Source organism: Anoplopoma fimbria, chromosome 13 (assembly GCF_027596085.1).
Source record: "Anoplopoma fimbria isolate UVic2021 breed Golden Eagle Sablefish chromosome 13, Afim_UVic_2022, whole genome shotgun sequence".
Taxonomy (NCBI): domain Eukaryota; kingdom Metazoa; phylum Chordata; class Actinopteri; order Perciformes; family Anoplopomatidae; genus Anoplopoma; species Anoplopoma fimbria.
The window spans coordinates 24,493,408-24,509,350 of NC_072461.1; the positions used below are offsets into that span (position 1 = coordinate 24,493,408).

Genomic DNA, 15,943 nt, shown 5'->3' on the forward strand with positions numbered 1-15,943 from the left:
CACTCGAGTGCGATATTGTCCCTGCAGCTGTGTGGACTGATTTCTTTTTCATTTCAGGAGATATTGTTTTGCTGATTAGACTGACATTAGCTTCTTATTAGATATGCAATCTCAGTGAGTTATTATTCATTAACCACATTATAGAGGCTCCTTCTGGACCGTAGTTACATTTAACTGTGGTGTGTAAGTTTTAATTCATCAGCCTTTTTCTTTTGTAGTTTACTAATTCATTTAGATGACGTCTACGTAAGTGTTTTTTTTCCAACTGCTGTCAGTGGTGGAAGTTAAATAAGTACATATTCTCAAGTACTTTACTGCAGTACAATATTGAGATACTTGTGCTTCAGTGGAGTATTTCTATTTTATGCAACGTTATTCTTCTGGTTACTTTACAAGCTGCAACATTAAACTGACAAACTACAGCCTTTATTTTTTGCCATTCTGCATTATGATTTTGTAAATTCGGTACATTAAGTATATTTTGTTGTTAACACTTCAGATGTACTTTAGAATACAGGAAGTTATACTTGTAACAGAGTACTTCTACACTGAAGTTTTGCTACTTTTACTTAAGTAAAAGATTTTCCACCACTGCCTGGGATTTAAACATATTTCCATCCAAAAAGGACGTGTTGGCTCACAATATAAGATTCACGAGGCTCGGTTATTTTTACCAATTTACACTGAAACTGATTATCACCCAGATTTTATACCTCAACACATCCCAAAAGGTTTTTACACTCTGCTGCTGCAAATACACTTCTCACAACATGTCACATAACGCAAGGATCCTCTGGTGATGTTGACGTTGTCTGAATCCAGATTATGTACTGATTTATGCAGTATTTATTTTTTTATATTAAAATAATTTAAAACAATGAGAAAAACTACAATGTCTAGCCTGCTCGATGCTAATCTACTGTAGCTAACTCATCCCTAAATTTGTCCTCGATCGGGTCATTCTTCTTTCATCTTATCGGCTTAATATGAAGCTAACAAAGAGGATGTGACCTCAGAAAAGAAGTCCTAATAACATATCCTCCCCTATCATACCAACTCCTGTTAAAAGGTTTCACCCTGTATGGCTTCTTTACTTGTACTTCAGTTATCCAACTGATCTATAAAACAACAAACCTCCTCCTCTACAGCCGAAGCTTTCATTGAACTAGCGCGTGTTTTTGAAGCAGACATGTCAGCACCGTTTAATTCAGCAGCGAGAGAGACGCTCGTGGCCTCGGCGACCCACGGATCAACTGCTGCTGGCTCTCGACGACGCTGTAGTGTCCTCCTCTCTTTTATTACCGGGCCACAAGGTTTTCTGAGCTCCCACACACCTTTTTAACGCTTCAGAGAGACACCTACACGAGGCTCAAACACAAAAGAATGTTTGCACAATGCTGCATTTGCCCACACAAACACGTAGAGAGGCCACACCAAAATACAGAGAAAGGTAAATAAAGAGCAAGTAAAGTGCTATCTCATTATTACATAATAAGTAGCTGCAAACATTACATTAGTGCATTATATTATAAAAGACTAATACGTAGGTGCAGTCATAATGATGCATTGTTTTGTCTCTACGTTGCTTGAACACAATTGCACATATACATACTGTGCACACACACGCACACACACACACACACCGTCTTTGTTCACGCTGTCCACCCACACAGCCGTCACAGCTCCGCCTGGCAAAGTAGAAAATAGATTGTTCACTGCCTATTATCACAGCCGAGGAAACGGTGAGGTGCACTAACAGTAATGCTCATCTCCTGTTAAAAACAACATGGAGGGGGGATAATTCAGTAAACCATTAGGGGTGATTTATTTTATTTTTTTTGGGAGCATTTCCAAACTCTTAATGGGAGTATTTTGCTTGACTGGTTCGACTGCTACGAGGTAATGAAAGCCGCACAAAAAGCTCCATTAGGCAACTCAAAGTCGATGCAAATTTTTTTTTTAGTTTGACAGACATCATTTGTCTGAGATAATGCCACCTTATCTCAGAAATCATTTTGGTGAATGTGATGAAGCAGACAGCTTTGTGTTATGCTGGAGCTCTAATTTGTATGAACCGATATCTGATATCGGGCCGATACTGACGCAAATATGTTATCGTGTCAATGGGGCCGATGTATTCACTTTAGTTATTTCTGTATATACATTATGCACTCGCATTTGAATTCCTGTTTATATATATATATATATTATATATTTAATATATATATATTTTTAATATATTTATTAATTTATTTCTTTATATATATTTTAACTTTATATTTTTTTTAAATTTTTTTTATACATATATATTTATTTGTATATATTTATTTATATACATTTTTTTATATTTTTTTTATTATTTATTTATATATATTTATGTCTTTTTTTATTTATTTATATTTATTTATATATATATTTATGTATATACATATATGTATTTATTTATATATATTATATATATATATATTTATATATGTATGTTTTATATATTTATATGTATATAAAAATTATCCACACAGTGATCAGTTCTTGATATTGGCAGAAAGAGTTGGATCGGTGGATTTGTGGGTAATTTGGGTTTGTGGTTGTTAAGAACGGCTGCATTTAATTATGTGCACAGTCTTTAAATCTCATTTGGGAAACATTTTGGGGGATAAAATGTTGCCACAGAATCCTGACTCAACACTTTTCCTGCTGATTTTTACCGCCTGGCATGTTGAAGAATTGCCTTAATTACTTTGTTTGTTGTACGCAGCTGCCCTCCTGTTATACAGTCGATAAATTCATACATCTCCACTCGACTTGAGCCTGACCTCCACGCCGCCGCCTCCATGTCTGTCCCAGCTGGCGTGTTAATTAGCAGCTGGTGCTGACGAGTTTGAGTGGTTTGGGTGGAGCAGGGAAGGCTGGGGGTTTAACTACCTGAGACCTCAGCTACATGCATGATCGCTCAGCGTGTGTGTGTGTGTGTGTGTGTGTGTGTGTGTGTGTGTGTGTGTGTGTGTGTGTGTGTGTGTGTGTGTGTGTGTGTGTGTGTGTGTGTGTGTGTGTGTGTGTGTGTGTGTGTGTGTGTGTGTGTGTGTGTGTGTGTGTGTGTGTGTGTGTGTCCATTAAAACATGCATTTGTCTCGTGCTGGTCCTCACATTATCCCATAAAAGTCTCTCCACTCAAACTATACATATATACAGTGGGGGAAATAATTATTTGATCCCTTGCCAATTTTGTAAGTTTGCCCACTGACAAAGAAATGAACGATCTATAATTGTTATGGTAGGTTTATTCTAACATTGAGAGACAGCATATGAACAAAAAAAATCTGAAAATCACATTATATAAAAGTTATAAATTGATTTGCATTTGATCGAGTGAAATAAGTATTTGATCCCCTAACAAAACATGACTCAGTACTTGGTGGAGAAACCGTTGTTGGCAAGCACAGAGGTCAGACGCTTCTTGTAGTTGGTCACCAGGTTTGCGCACATCTCAGGAGGGATTTTGGTCCACTCCTCTTTGCAGATCTTCTCCAAATCCTGAAGGTTTCGAGGCTGTCGCTTGGCAACTCTAAGCTTCAGCTCCCTCCACAGATTTTCTCTGGGATTAAGGTCCGGAGACTGGCTAGGCCACTCCATGACCTTAATGTGCTTCTTCTTGAGCCACTCCTTTGTTGCCTTGGCCGTATGTTTTGGGTCATTGTCGTGCTGGAAGACCCATCAACGACCCATTTTCAGTGTCCTGGCTGAGGGAAGGAGGTTGTCGCCCAAGATTTCACGGTACATGGCCCTGTCCATCCTCCCTCGATGCGGTGAAGTCGTCCTGTCCCCTTAGCAGAGAAACACCCCCAAAGCATAATGTTTCCACCTCCATGCTTGACTGTGGGGATGGTGTTCTTGGGGTTGTAATCAGCATTTCTCTTCCTCCAAACACGGCGAGTTGAGTTGATGCCAAATAGCTCGATTTTGGTCTCATCTGACCACATTACCTTCTCCCAAGCCTCCTCTGAATCATTCAGGTGTTCATTGGCAAACTTCAGACGGGCCTGTACATGTGCCTTCTTGAGCAGGGGGACCTTGCGGGCGCTGCAGGATTTTAATCCATTACGGCGTAGTGTGTTACCAATGGTTTTCTTGGTGACTGTGGTCCCAGCTGTCTTGAGATCATTAACAAGTTCCTCCCGTGTAGTTCTGGGCTGATCCCTAACCTTTCTCATGATCATCGATACCCCACGAGGCGAGATCTTGCGTGGAGCCCCAGACCGAGGGCGATTGATGGTCATTTTGTGTTTCTTCCATTTCCGAATAATCGCACCAACAGTTGTCTCCTTCTCACCAAGCTGCTTTCCGATGGTCTTGTAGCCCATTCCAGCCTTGTGCAGGTCTATAATCTTTTCCCTGACGTCCTTAGACAGCTCTTTGGTCTTGCCCATGGTGGAGAGGTTGGAATCTGATTGATTGATTCTGTGGACAGGTGTCCTTTATACAGGTAATGAATTGAGACAGATGTCTTTCATACAGGTAACGAGTTGAGATTCGGAGTACTTTCTTAAAGTGAAAGGACTAATCTAACCGGTCTGTGGGAGCCAGAATTCTTGCGGGTTGGTAGGGGCTCAAATACTTATTTCACTCAATCAAATGCAAATCAATTTATAACTTTTATATAATGTGATTTTCTGGATTTTGTTTTTATATTTTGGCTCTCACTGTTAAAATAAACCTACCATAACAATTATAGATCGTTTATTTCTTTGTCAGTGGGCAAACTTACAAAATCGGCAAGGGATCAAATAATTATTTCCCCCACTGTATATTCATTGAATCTGAGAGCCATTCCAGCTGGTTTTCCTTTTGCTGGTGTTTGAGTAACACAACAAATACTTCAGTCTGATATCAGGGCTTGACTGAAGAGTCACCATTAGCTGCTACGCGGCTCCGTAATCATATTCCTCACTTCAACGAGTAGTTGGGTCTCAGTTTCGAGGGCCGGAGAGCTAATCAGCAGCCGGTGACTTATTGTTTGAATAGAAAAATCCAAAGAAGTCTTTTTGATTACAAGAATGAGACATTCTAAATGATGAGAGAGAGCACCGCTGTTGTTTAAAGTAGATACGTAGGAAATTCATCAAATGTAAATAACCTTGGTAAACATATATTCTTCTCTGTCTTGGCTGAACAACGGTAACCTTGTGATTGATCTTTGTCCCGTCTCTTCAGGCTGAGCGGTGCGTCTCCCTTCCTGGGCGACAACAAGCAGGAGACTCTGGCCAACGTGTCGGCCGTCGACTACACGTTCGACGAGGAGTTCTTCAGCAGCACCAGCGTCCTCGCCAAAGACTTCATAGCGAGGCTCCTCGTCAAAGACCCCAAGTATGTGATGAGTCCATCCGTCTGATAGTTGAGACGAGGTTTTGATCCAATCATCATGTTCATACTCTCATAAAGTCTAGGAGCTGCACAGCATGAGCTGGGTGGAACAAAAATGTAGATGTTTTCCAAGAAAGAGTTGATTAGGGATGATGGAAGAATTTCAAAAATTGTGAAAAATGGCAAACGCATCCTCAAAATGCTTCTTTTTTTCAACCAATAATCCAGATCAGTAGTTTCATAGTCTGAGATTGTGGGCCTCCCCTCAGACAAAGCCTGGAAAAATGGCGTCCCTTCACCCCCGTAGTTAAATTGCTTTGTTTTGCTTAATTCCTGGACGTCTATGGGATCATGATTAAGTTATTTGATCACATAGACACTCAACAATCGAACCAAGAAACCCTAATATTGCTGTTTGACATAACTTCAGACTAAACAAAATACATAAAAAAGGTCTGTCCTTTGGCATTTATTGGTTTCTGACTCTGGGAAAGTTTTTACACATTTCAGCTATTCTATTTCATCTTCTTTTGATAAGTAATGTATATTTGTTTCACTTCCATTCACTGAGCAGCCCCTTGAATCCGTTTCGGGCATTTCTGCTAGATGACTTAGAACTTCTGCACATTTTCCTCCTTTGACAACTCTAAATCTATTCACTAAGTTTTTTAATCGTTCGTTGGATCTCTGTTAGTGCTTTGACTTTGTGTTTTTGGTGGTTGTGTGCGATGACTTAATGGATTTATAATCAGTTAATTTTATGTCAAAGCTATAAAGTATTAATCGGAGTTTAAACCAATCGGACAATTTGACCCAAAAGAAAATGCTTTGAGATTCAGGATACTCCAAATTCTTCATTTTTATTCCAAGGATTACTTTCCTAAATTTCATACTTTGGGAAAATCACTATCTGAAGTCCATTTGTCTGAAAACATCTGGAAACTGGATTAATTGAAAACCCATTGATTTAACAGTGTTTTAATTTGTGTAAATGTTAGATATTGATCTAAATAGTTTCTAAATAATTGTCTATTGATCGGCTATCCGATTAATCAACTATCTCTTCATTGTATACATTTTACCCTATCCATTTTGTGAAAATCACTGTCTGAAGTTCATCTTTCTGAATACATCTGGGACTGTAAATGAAAAATACAGCAGCTCTTTACTAGATAGAATGAAAGAATGAAAAAATGATGCAGCCTTATGAATACAATATTCTATCTCATCTCTCTCTCTAAATTAATTCTAAAATCATTTACTAAACATTCATTCTTTCGTTGAGCGATTTAATTTTTTATTATCCTACAAATCTGACAAGAGAATTGAATATAGGATTCGCGTCTCCTTTATTACAGAGTTGCTCTAGCAACAGCTGAATGGCTGCAGCAACGCGTTAAGACAATGAATGCCTCCCAAAACTCTTACCCTCCTGCCTGTTTCTTCATCACAATGGAGCGAGAGCGAGGGGGCGAACGGCGGTGAATAATTATAGGTGTGGAGATAATTTCATTTAGACGGGATAAAGCGAGAAAAAGGCCCCGGGTTGCTTTTAAACAGACAGTGGGCGAACCGACTTTACGGGGTTTGAGAAAATCCCCCCCAGAAAACGGAGTGCATCAGAACGGAACGTCTTGTAAACGATCTACATCGTAGAGCGGACACGGAGCCACTCGGCTGGCAGGAAGATTGATGAAGGTTTCGCTTGAGGACGACTCACATTGATGATGCGGCAGAACAGTCACTGTTCACTCTGATGTTTGGAGCATTTCCTCCTGTAAACGCGTAGAACGACGGCATGATCTGTTTGTGGGTTTCTACTCTGACTCATGTGCCTCAGTTGGAAACAGGGATGTGGTGTTGATCAGACGTGGACAGGAGGAAGTAGTGCGTGTTTGTACTGGACCACCCTAATGGTTTTATTGGTTAACGATGACCAAACTGAAACTTCAAAACAATGTCTTTTCATTTTTAGTTTACAACCACAACAGTTTGACTCAGACAGAGCAGCATTTTTCATATTGATTCAATATTATTCTTGTGTTTTTTTACTTATGTTTTTAAATTTCCTCTCCAACTAAAGTATCCTATCGGGTAAAGATACACGTATTTAATGAGAAGTGGTAGACCAATGAATTGTCACGTAAATTGTTGGAGTCTCTGTACCGTATTTGTATTGTTGTTTTAAGAGAAGTATGAAGAGTTTCTAAAAGGAAATGAAACTTTTAAGGTCAACAAAGGTCAATGTGTCACACTGTTTGGAATGGGAATGAGTTAGGAGCGACATGAATCAAGTTTGTATTGGTTTAATAAGAACAAAGCATCTGATAGTATTTTGATTTGTTTAAATTTGATTTGTTTGTTTGATCCAACGAAGATATTGTCAACTTTTTACAAGTGAGGCTTCATTAGGACTGTAACAAACGATTACATTATTTTCATTATTGTTATTTCCTCAAAGAGTCCAAGGTGAAATGTCTTGTTTTGTCCGACTAGGAGTCAAAAATCCAATTATGAAAACAGAGAAAATCAGCAAATCCTCTAATATCTCAGGCTGAAACAAGTTCATTTTTTGCTTTTTTTGCTTAAAATATTACCTAAATGATCAATTATCAAAATAGTTTCCAACTCAATCAACTACTTCATTAATCAGCCATCTCTATGTTGTATACTTTTTACCCGTTGTGACAAAATATAATGTTGCTTTTGGTGTTTAATTAGAAGACAAAACATTGAGAAAAAAAGAGTTAAGGTTCACTTTTGATGCATTTTTCTGCCAGTGTGTCGACCCAGTGACCTCATTATAATAAATGAGGAGGCTGCATTTCTTTCACACAGCGCTGATGTCGTTCTGAACGCGGCTTAAGATCACCACAGTTTGTTACTGCTGGGTTTGAGTCACTACTAGAAGAAATAAAACAATGCAAATTGGACTCCTTCAAGGAAGGATTATGATGATTTAATAGCAAGATGTGATTTAACATCTCACAACTGCTTCATAATCATTTCTTTACAGCTACATGGGAGTGTCACTTGTTCAGACAGCTGTGTTCAATCAGCTGCATATATCAATTGAGTCTCTATCTTTTTATATAACTGCCATAAAAAAATATTAAATATTAGATGAAAAGATATGCCCTCATCCATGTGTGGGATTCCATAGATAAAAAAAATCCAATTCCATTTACTTTTGACACAAAATGATTGTGTGAATTTTCTGTTTCTTTAATTTTCATGCATTTTCTGTCTACAGAAAGAGAATGACGATTCAGGACAGCCTCCAGCACCCCTGGATCAAGGTACCACTATTTTATTTTGTGGCATTAGTTGATATTTGGAATGTCTGATTGAGTCTGTACCAAATGTATATATATCTTTTTCTAAGAATATTCTACTCCAAGCTTCTTCTTTTTTTCTAACAATACATTTGCTGTGTTTATGAAATCAGCCCAAAGACACCCAACAAGCACTGAGCAGAAAGGAGTCGGCTGTCAACATGGAGAAGTTCAAGAAGTTTGCAGCTCGAAGAAAATGGAAAGTGAGTCATTTTCTTTTACACGGTCTCTGATTCCTTCACGCTCAAACTCAAGCTTCAGGAAAGACAAAAAACAAAACTCGCCCCGTAGCTCATCTCGTCTCCAAAACACTTCACTTTGACAGCTTCTTGCCAAAAAAAAACCCTACTGGGTAGAGGTTGTACTTTGATGTCACCATAACTGCTGCAGGCTCTTCACAACCATCAGATGTGAAGCCATCGCTGCTTCAGTGCTCGTCTCCTTGTCTGTTTCGGTTTGCTTCCTAGCCTGCGATGAAATGCTGGGGTTGTTTATCCGTGGTGGTTTGGCGGTGCAGTCATGCCGTGTCTCCGTCTTCAGGCTCCAGTCTGGCACACTGGAAGCTTCTGGCTTTTTCAGTGACCTGGATTTGACTGAACGCCAAAACATGACCAAGCAGAAACGTGACTATAGTTTGATGAAGAGAGATTTAAAAAGTGCCAGGTTTAGAAAATATCTCACCGCACCACCATACTTTAATTAAAAGTTTAATTCAGAGAGCAGATAAAATCCAGATGTAATAGAGGTCAGATTCTGATTCTTTTGATTTGAAGTCCAGAAGACTGCAAACAAAGTCCAATTTATGACAAAAAATCTGCACACATCAATATATTTGCTGGTTTAAATCTATTCTTCAGAAAGGCAGGAACTCAGCTTTCATTTTATTGTAAATATGATCCCTTGTAAAATTGAATACCAACAACTCCTACGATTCATTCATTGGATAAATGTCTCTTTTTATTAAATCAACTTTCTTAAATGTATTTAACTCGTCAGTGTGACAAGCTGGAGAGCAAACAGTTCTTTGGCAGCAGGGAAAATTTTGTTTTATAAAGGCTGAACGCCAACAAATATCAATTCAAGCAGAACATTTTCTTCGATAAGAACATGATGAATTTTAGAAATGATAACATCTATCTTTTTCCGATATATTTTGACTTTTGAATAAATAGACATTTGAATGTTGTTTTAGAATTTAAATGTCAATGTTTTAAATGAAGTTTCCAACTATTCGTTGCAGCCTTAAAAGGAAGTTTGGTTATATTCCAGAAGCCATAAGAGGCCTTTGTGTTGTTTGGTTATCGTTGGCCAGTTACAGATCGGTCACCTGACAGTACGAAGGACAATCAGTTATCAAAGAATGAATGAGTAAAGAAACTGAATTCAAATAGAGCAGATAATCTCTTCATGTCCACACCTGCCCGTTCACGGTCCCCTGAACACCAATTGACATTAACTTTTTTCTACTTCTACTCGTTCATCAAACCACCATTCTTCTTCTCTTTTTTTTCTTTTCAGCAATCCGTCCGACTTATCTCCTTATGCAACCGCCTGTCCCGCTCCTTCCTGTCCAGAAGCAACATAAGCGTGGCACGCAGTGACGACACGTTGGTAAGACCCGGAGATCTGATTCTGTATTGTGGTTAAACTGGTACAAAAAAATATTTTATTTAAAGTGGCCCTCTTATGCCTTTCCAGTTTTTCCCTCTTCTTTAGTGTGTTGTATATATTTGTACATGTAAAAGGTCCGTAGAGTGTAAAACCTGAAGTCCACGCCTAAAAGGAGTTACCCTCCCCCTCAGAAGCTCCTGAGCTCCTGAAACGGCTCCATTGAATTCTCTCCTTCACTTCTGTAACTTTATGAGGTCACAATGTTACAGAAGTGACGTAAAACTCCTTCCGGCTAGTTTGGCCCTCAAACAACAAAAGAGAGAGACGGAGCTGAAGCTCTGGAGGAAGATTTTTTTGAAAATGTGAAACGTTTGACCAATCACAACAGAGCGGGCTAGCTGACCAATCAGAGCAGACTTTGCTTTCTGGAGGGAGGAGCAAGCGCTACAACGGAGCGTTTCAGAGAGAGGGTGAGAAGAGGTGCTGCAGGACAGCCAGGATGAGAAAAACAAGGAGGATTATGGGCATTAACGCATGTAAACATGTTATAACTGTAACTTGAGATAAAAATATGCACCCGGAAAATAGCATAATAGAGATCGTGATCAAAATTCATTAAGTTGATTTGGGTTTGCAGCTATTAACACCTCCAAGGCTGTAATATAAACCAAATAAACCTAATTAACAGGAGACTGGCAGCTTAATGAGTTTCTGATTGCTCTCAGTGAAGTGCATTCTCTTCTTAGGACCCCGAGCTCTCTCAGTTACAGCTCTGGTATTTCTAACCCGACAATCCCTCTGAGAGTCTCAAGCTCCGACGTGTAATTGATCTGTTCCTCGATTCCCACCAGTGGCACAGGTCAGGTGTTTGCAGAATTGTTGGAATTTCACTGTGTGTGTGTGTGTGTGTGTGTGTGTGTGTGTGTGTGTGTGTGTGTGTGTGTGTGTGTGTGTGTGTGTGTGTGTGTGTGTGTGTGTGTGTGTGTGTGTGTGTGTGTGTGTGTGTGTGTGTGTGTGTGTGTGTGTGTGTGTGTGTGTGTGTGTGTGTGTGTGTGTAACCTTAAAGGAATGTGAGAAGGAAACTTGTTGAGTTGTCATAGTGATACAAACAGTAAGAATCCTTCTATGTGAGTTTCTACGTGGGATGTAAACAGTGCAGCCTCAGTGAGAGGATTAATCATTCACTAACCCAGCAGGCCGAGGCCGGGCCTGTTCCCTCGTCAGACTATTACGCAGCAACTTCCTCGTGTCTCAGGTGCGCCGGCAGGTAGATGAAGCGCCCCCTGTAGTCCACAAACAGAGCAGCAGCAGCAGCTCTCTAATAGATCTTTGTTGTTCTTTTTTGAGTTGAGCAGCTTCAGGGTTAAGTACTCAGAGGAGGGTCTTAGTGCTGTAAACCGCTCTGTAAACTTTAAACTCAGTAGTTGTTTGTGTGTCAGAGAACGGGAGGAGGTGCTCACATCAGGAGAGGCTGCAACTGATGATTGTTTTCATTTTTGATTAATCATTTTTATGCCTCCACACAAGTGACTATTTCACAATCCCCCCTCCTCCTTCCTCCTCCTCCTCCTCCCCCTCCTCTTCCCTCCTTCCCCTCCTCCTCCTCCTCCTCCCTCCCCCTCCTCCTCCCCCATCTTCCTCCTCCTCCTCCTCCCCTTCCTCCTCCTCCCTCCCCTCCCCCATTCCTCCTCCCCCTTCCTCCCCCATTCCTCCTCTTCCCCCACCCCCACTCTTCCTCCTCCCCATTCCTCCTCTTCCTCTTTTCCCCCTCTCCCTCCCCCCACTTCCTCCCTCCTTCCTCCACTTCCTCACCTCCCTCCTCCTTTTCCTCCCTCCCCCTCTTCCTCCCTCCCCTCCTCCTCCTCTTCCTCCTTTTTTAAATTAATTTTTAATTCAGCACACATTTCCACCTGGACTCGAGGATAAACTGATTAGAAATTTGAAGGTCAAAGGTCACTGTGACCTCACAAAACACATTAGTGGCCATTACTCAAGAATGAATATGCTAATTAAGACAATTTCACACATGTCTGATAAAAGTGATGACGATTGTTGGCGGGGATAAAGAGCGGGAGAGCGTAATTCTAGTCCGACTCATTGTTTGGTCTGTAAAATGTGCAGACATGTAGCATATGAATTATCAGTCACTTTAAATTCCTATTTCAAAGTTCAAAATGATAATTTAATCATTCTATAGTTTTATTCTAGCCATGTGTTTTCAGTCTGTTTGTCATGGAGGGTGGCTCTAAATACTACAATACTCGTCAGCCTCGCTCCGCTGTTGCCATGGAGATGAAACGTATCAGAGACGGTGGCTGTGTCATGTTTCACAACAGATTGCTGCTCACCAAACGCAGATTCATATTCAGGTTCTACGGGCTCCTCACATGAGTTTGGTAATGACAGTCTGATCAGAATAAACAGTCAGTCAGTAGTCGATGTTCTTGGTACCGAACAGTTAAAGGATGTTCTGATCATAGAACCCGTAATCAAAGAACCATCGAGGCCCGTTAGAGAACGTTGTTAGAGAACGCTGTTAGAGAACGTTGTTAGAGAACGCTGTTAGAGAACGTTGTTAGAGAACGTTGTGAGAGAACGTTGTGAGAGAACGTTGTGAGAGAACGCTGTGAGAGAACGTTGTGAGAGAACGCTGTTAGAGAACGCTGTGAGAGAACGCTGTGAGAGAACGTTGTGAGAGAACGCTGTGAGAGAACGCTGTTAGAGAACGTTGTGAGAGAACGCTGTTAGAGAACGTTGTTAGAGAACGCTGTTAGAGAACGTTGTGAGAGAACGTTGTTAGAGAACGCTGTTAGAGAACGCTGTTAGAGAACGCTGTTAGAGAACGTTGTTAGAGAACGTTGTGAGAGAACGCTTGTGTAGAGACCGTTAGAAGGAGAGCAGAACGCTGTGAGAGAACTGTTCAGTGTGAGAGAACCTGTGAGAGAACGTTGTTCCTCGTGTCTCCCTCCCCGCTAGAAGGAGCAGCAGAGGTGAACTGTTCTCCTCCTCCTTCCTCCTCCCCTTCCCTCCTCACCTCCTCCTCCTCACCTCCTCCTTCCCCTTCCTCCCTCCCCCTCCTTCCTCCTCCTCCTCCCCTCCCTCCTCCTCACCTCCTTACCTCCCTCCTCCTCACCTCCTCTTCCTCCTCCTCTTCCTCCCCCTTCCTCCCTCCCCCTCTTCCTCCTCCTCCCCTCCTCCACGTAGTCCTCCTCACCTCCCTCCTCACCTCCACTTCCTCCTCACCTTCTCTTCCCTCTTCCTCCTCACCTCCCCCTCCTCCCTCACCTCCTCTTCCTCCCCCTCTCTCACCTCCTCCTCCTCCTCCCCTTCCTCCCTCTCCCTCCCTCCTACACCTCTTCCCCCCTTTCTCTTCCTCCTGCTCTTCCTCCTCCCCATTCCTCCTCCTCCTTCCTCCCTCCTCCCTCCTCCTCCTCCTCCTCCCTCCCCCTCCTACACCTCTTCCTCCTCTTTCTCTTCCTCCTCCTCTTCCTCCTCCCCCTTCCTCCCTCCCCCTCCCACCTCTTCCTCCTCCTCCCCCTCCCCCCCCTCCTCCTCCTCCTCCTCGCCTCCACTAGTTGATATTTCTTAGATGTTTTGTTCTTCAGATGTGGCTCCTCTCATTCAGGCTTTAATAAAAGCAAAATGAGAAGCAGGTTTAAACCGTGTGTTTCCTGATAAACACGACCAATCCGTTATCGACCTTTCTGTCCATCGATTAGTTAATTATTCAGCTAGTTAGAGTAATGGATGACTCAGGATTAGGAATATATTTTTGCAGTTATCCTGCCAAGGTAACAAGCGTGAAGGACAGAAGAGCATTGCTCATTTCCACTGCCAACCTTGTTTTCCTCAGCCTCTCGGAGAACTGCTGTCTAAAGACCAAAACTTTCTTTTTCCGGATGCTAAACCCCCTTTACTGTACTTTTAATGTGATGTCTGTCATTTTTTGTCCATCCTCATGGATTCATATAGAAGGTTTTCCTACTTTCCTTAAGCAGAGAATGAAGGACTAGTCTTTCCATCAGAGCTCCACCAAACAGATCACACTGCCATCTGAACGGGAGAAAGTATTATTTATTTATTATTATATTCTTTTATGATCAATTTCTCATAACTTCTAAGCACATAAGAGGTCATTTCATATATAAGTTCTAGCGATAGAACCCATGTCTTTAGAATCAGACTTCCACAGAGAGGAACATGTTTCATAAACAAAATTATTTGTCCCAGAAATGTGTATTACACATCAAAGTGATAAAACAGGGTCTCTTGGTGAATCCTCTCCATCCTGCGTCATCAATTTTCAGAAGGTTCAAAAGAATCCCCAAATCCTCAGACTGTTCAGGTGAATCCTCAGCAGGAGGTCTGCTGCTCCTCTGAGGAGGTTCAGTCATGGCTCCTCCAGCAGGAGGTTCAGAGAGGAATGAAGCAGGAGAGTCACGTCCACAGAACAAACGCCACATCAGCCTCTCCTCCTCCCCTTCCTCACCTCCCTCCCGCTCCTCCTCCTCTTCCTCCTCTCTATTACTCATCCTCCTCCTCACCTCCCTCCCCCTCCTCCTCCTCCCTCTTCCTCCTCACCTCCCTCCTCCTCTTCCTCCTCCCCATTCCTCCTCCTCCCCTTCCTCCTCCCCATTCCTCCTCCTCCTCCCCCTCCTCCCTTCCTCCTCCCCCTTCCTCCCTCCTCTTCCTCCACCCCGTCCTCCCTCCTCCTCTTCCTCCTCCCCATTCCTCCTCTTCCTCCCCATTCCTCCTTCCCCTCCTCCTCCCTTCCTCCCTCCCCTCCCTTCCTCCCTACTCCTCCTCCTCCTCTCCCTCCCTCCCTCCCCCCCCTGCCTCCCTCCTCCTCGTCTCTTTGTGCAGCAGAGCGTCACAGCTGGTTTCTGTCTGAAGGTCGTTGGGTCACATGTCACGGACAGAAACGTTTTTGAAATCAAAGTTTGTTTCTGTGTCTTCATGCGAGAGGCAGCAGATGAAAGAGAGACTTAAGGGGTAGAACATGTGATAGAAAGAATTCAGAGGATTACTGTTCTCAGGATCCAGTGAAACGGCCAACCAATGAGTAACTGTCTCTCTCCCCCCTCTAGGATGAGGAGGACTCCTTTGTGATGAAGGCCATCATCCACGCCATCAACGACGACAACGTTCCCGGCCTGCAGCATCTGCTGGGATCCCTGAACAGCTACGACGTCAACCAGCCCAACAAGGTGAAGCACAGACGGAGCGCATGAGTCTCCTCCTCCTCTTCCTCTTCCTCCTCGTCCTCCCTCCTCCTCCATTTTTCTTATAAACTCAAACCCCCCAACTAGAATATACGTCCTCCTGATCTGAAGGAGTGTAGCTGGAGAGTCACGCTCCTCACAACATACGCCTCATCAGCCTCCCTCCCTCCTCCTCCTCTCTTCCTCCCTCCCTCCTCCTCACCTCATTCCTCCTCACCTCCTCCTCCCCCTGCTCCTCCTCCTCCTCCTCCTCTTGCTCCTCCTCCTCCCTCCCCTTCCTCCCTCCTCCTCCCCCTTCCTCCCTCCTCCTCCTTCCTCCTCTTCCCCCTCCCCTCTCCTCCTCTCCTCCTCTTCCTCCTCCCCCTCCTCACCTCCCTCTTACTCTTCCTCCTCCTCCTCTTCCTCCCTCCTCTTCCT

At 42.5% G+C, this 15,943-nt stretch overlaps 1 protein-coding gene across 1 annotated transcript in view; it reads left to right on the forward strand.

Annotated features, from left to right (window-relative positions):
* dapk1 (death-associated protein kinase 1) overlaps positions 1 to 15,943 on the forward strand; it is an 82,062-nt gene that overhangs the window by 39,771 nt on the left and 26,348 nt on the right. Inside the window, 5 exon segments of the mRNA XM_054610446.1 lie at positions 5,209 to 5,361; positions 8,612 to 8,657; positions 8,807 to 8,896; positions 10,212 to 10,304; positions 15,392 to 15,511. Coding sequence (XP_054466421.1) covers positions 5,209 to 5,361; positions 8,612 to 8,657; positions 8,807 to 8,896; positions 10,212 to 10,304; positions 15,392 to 15,511 — 502 coding nt within the window.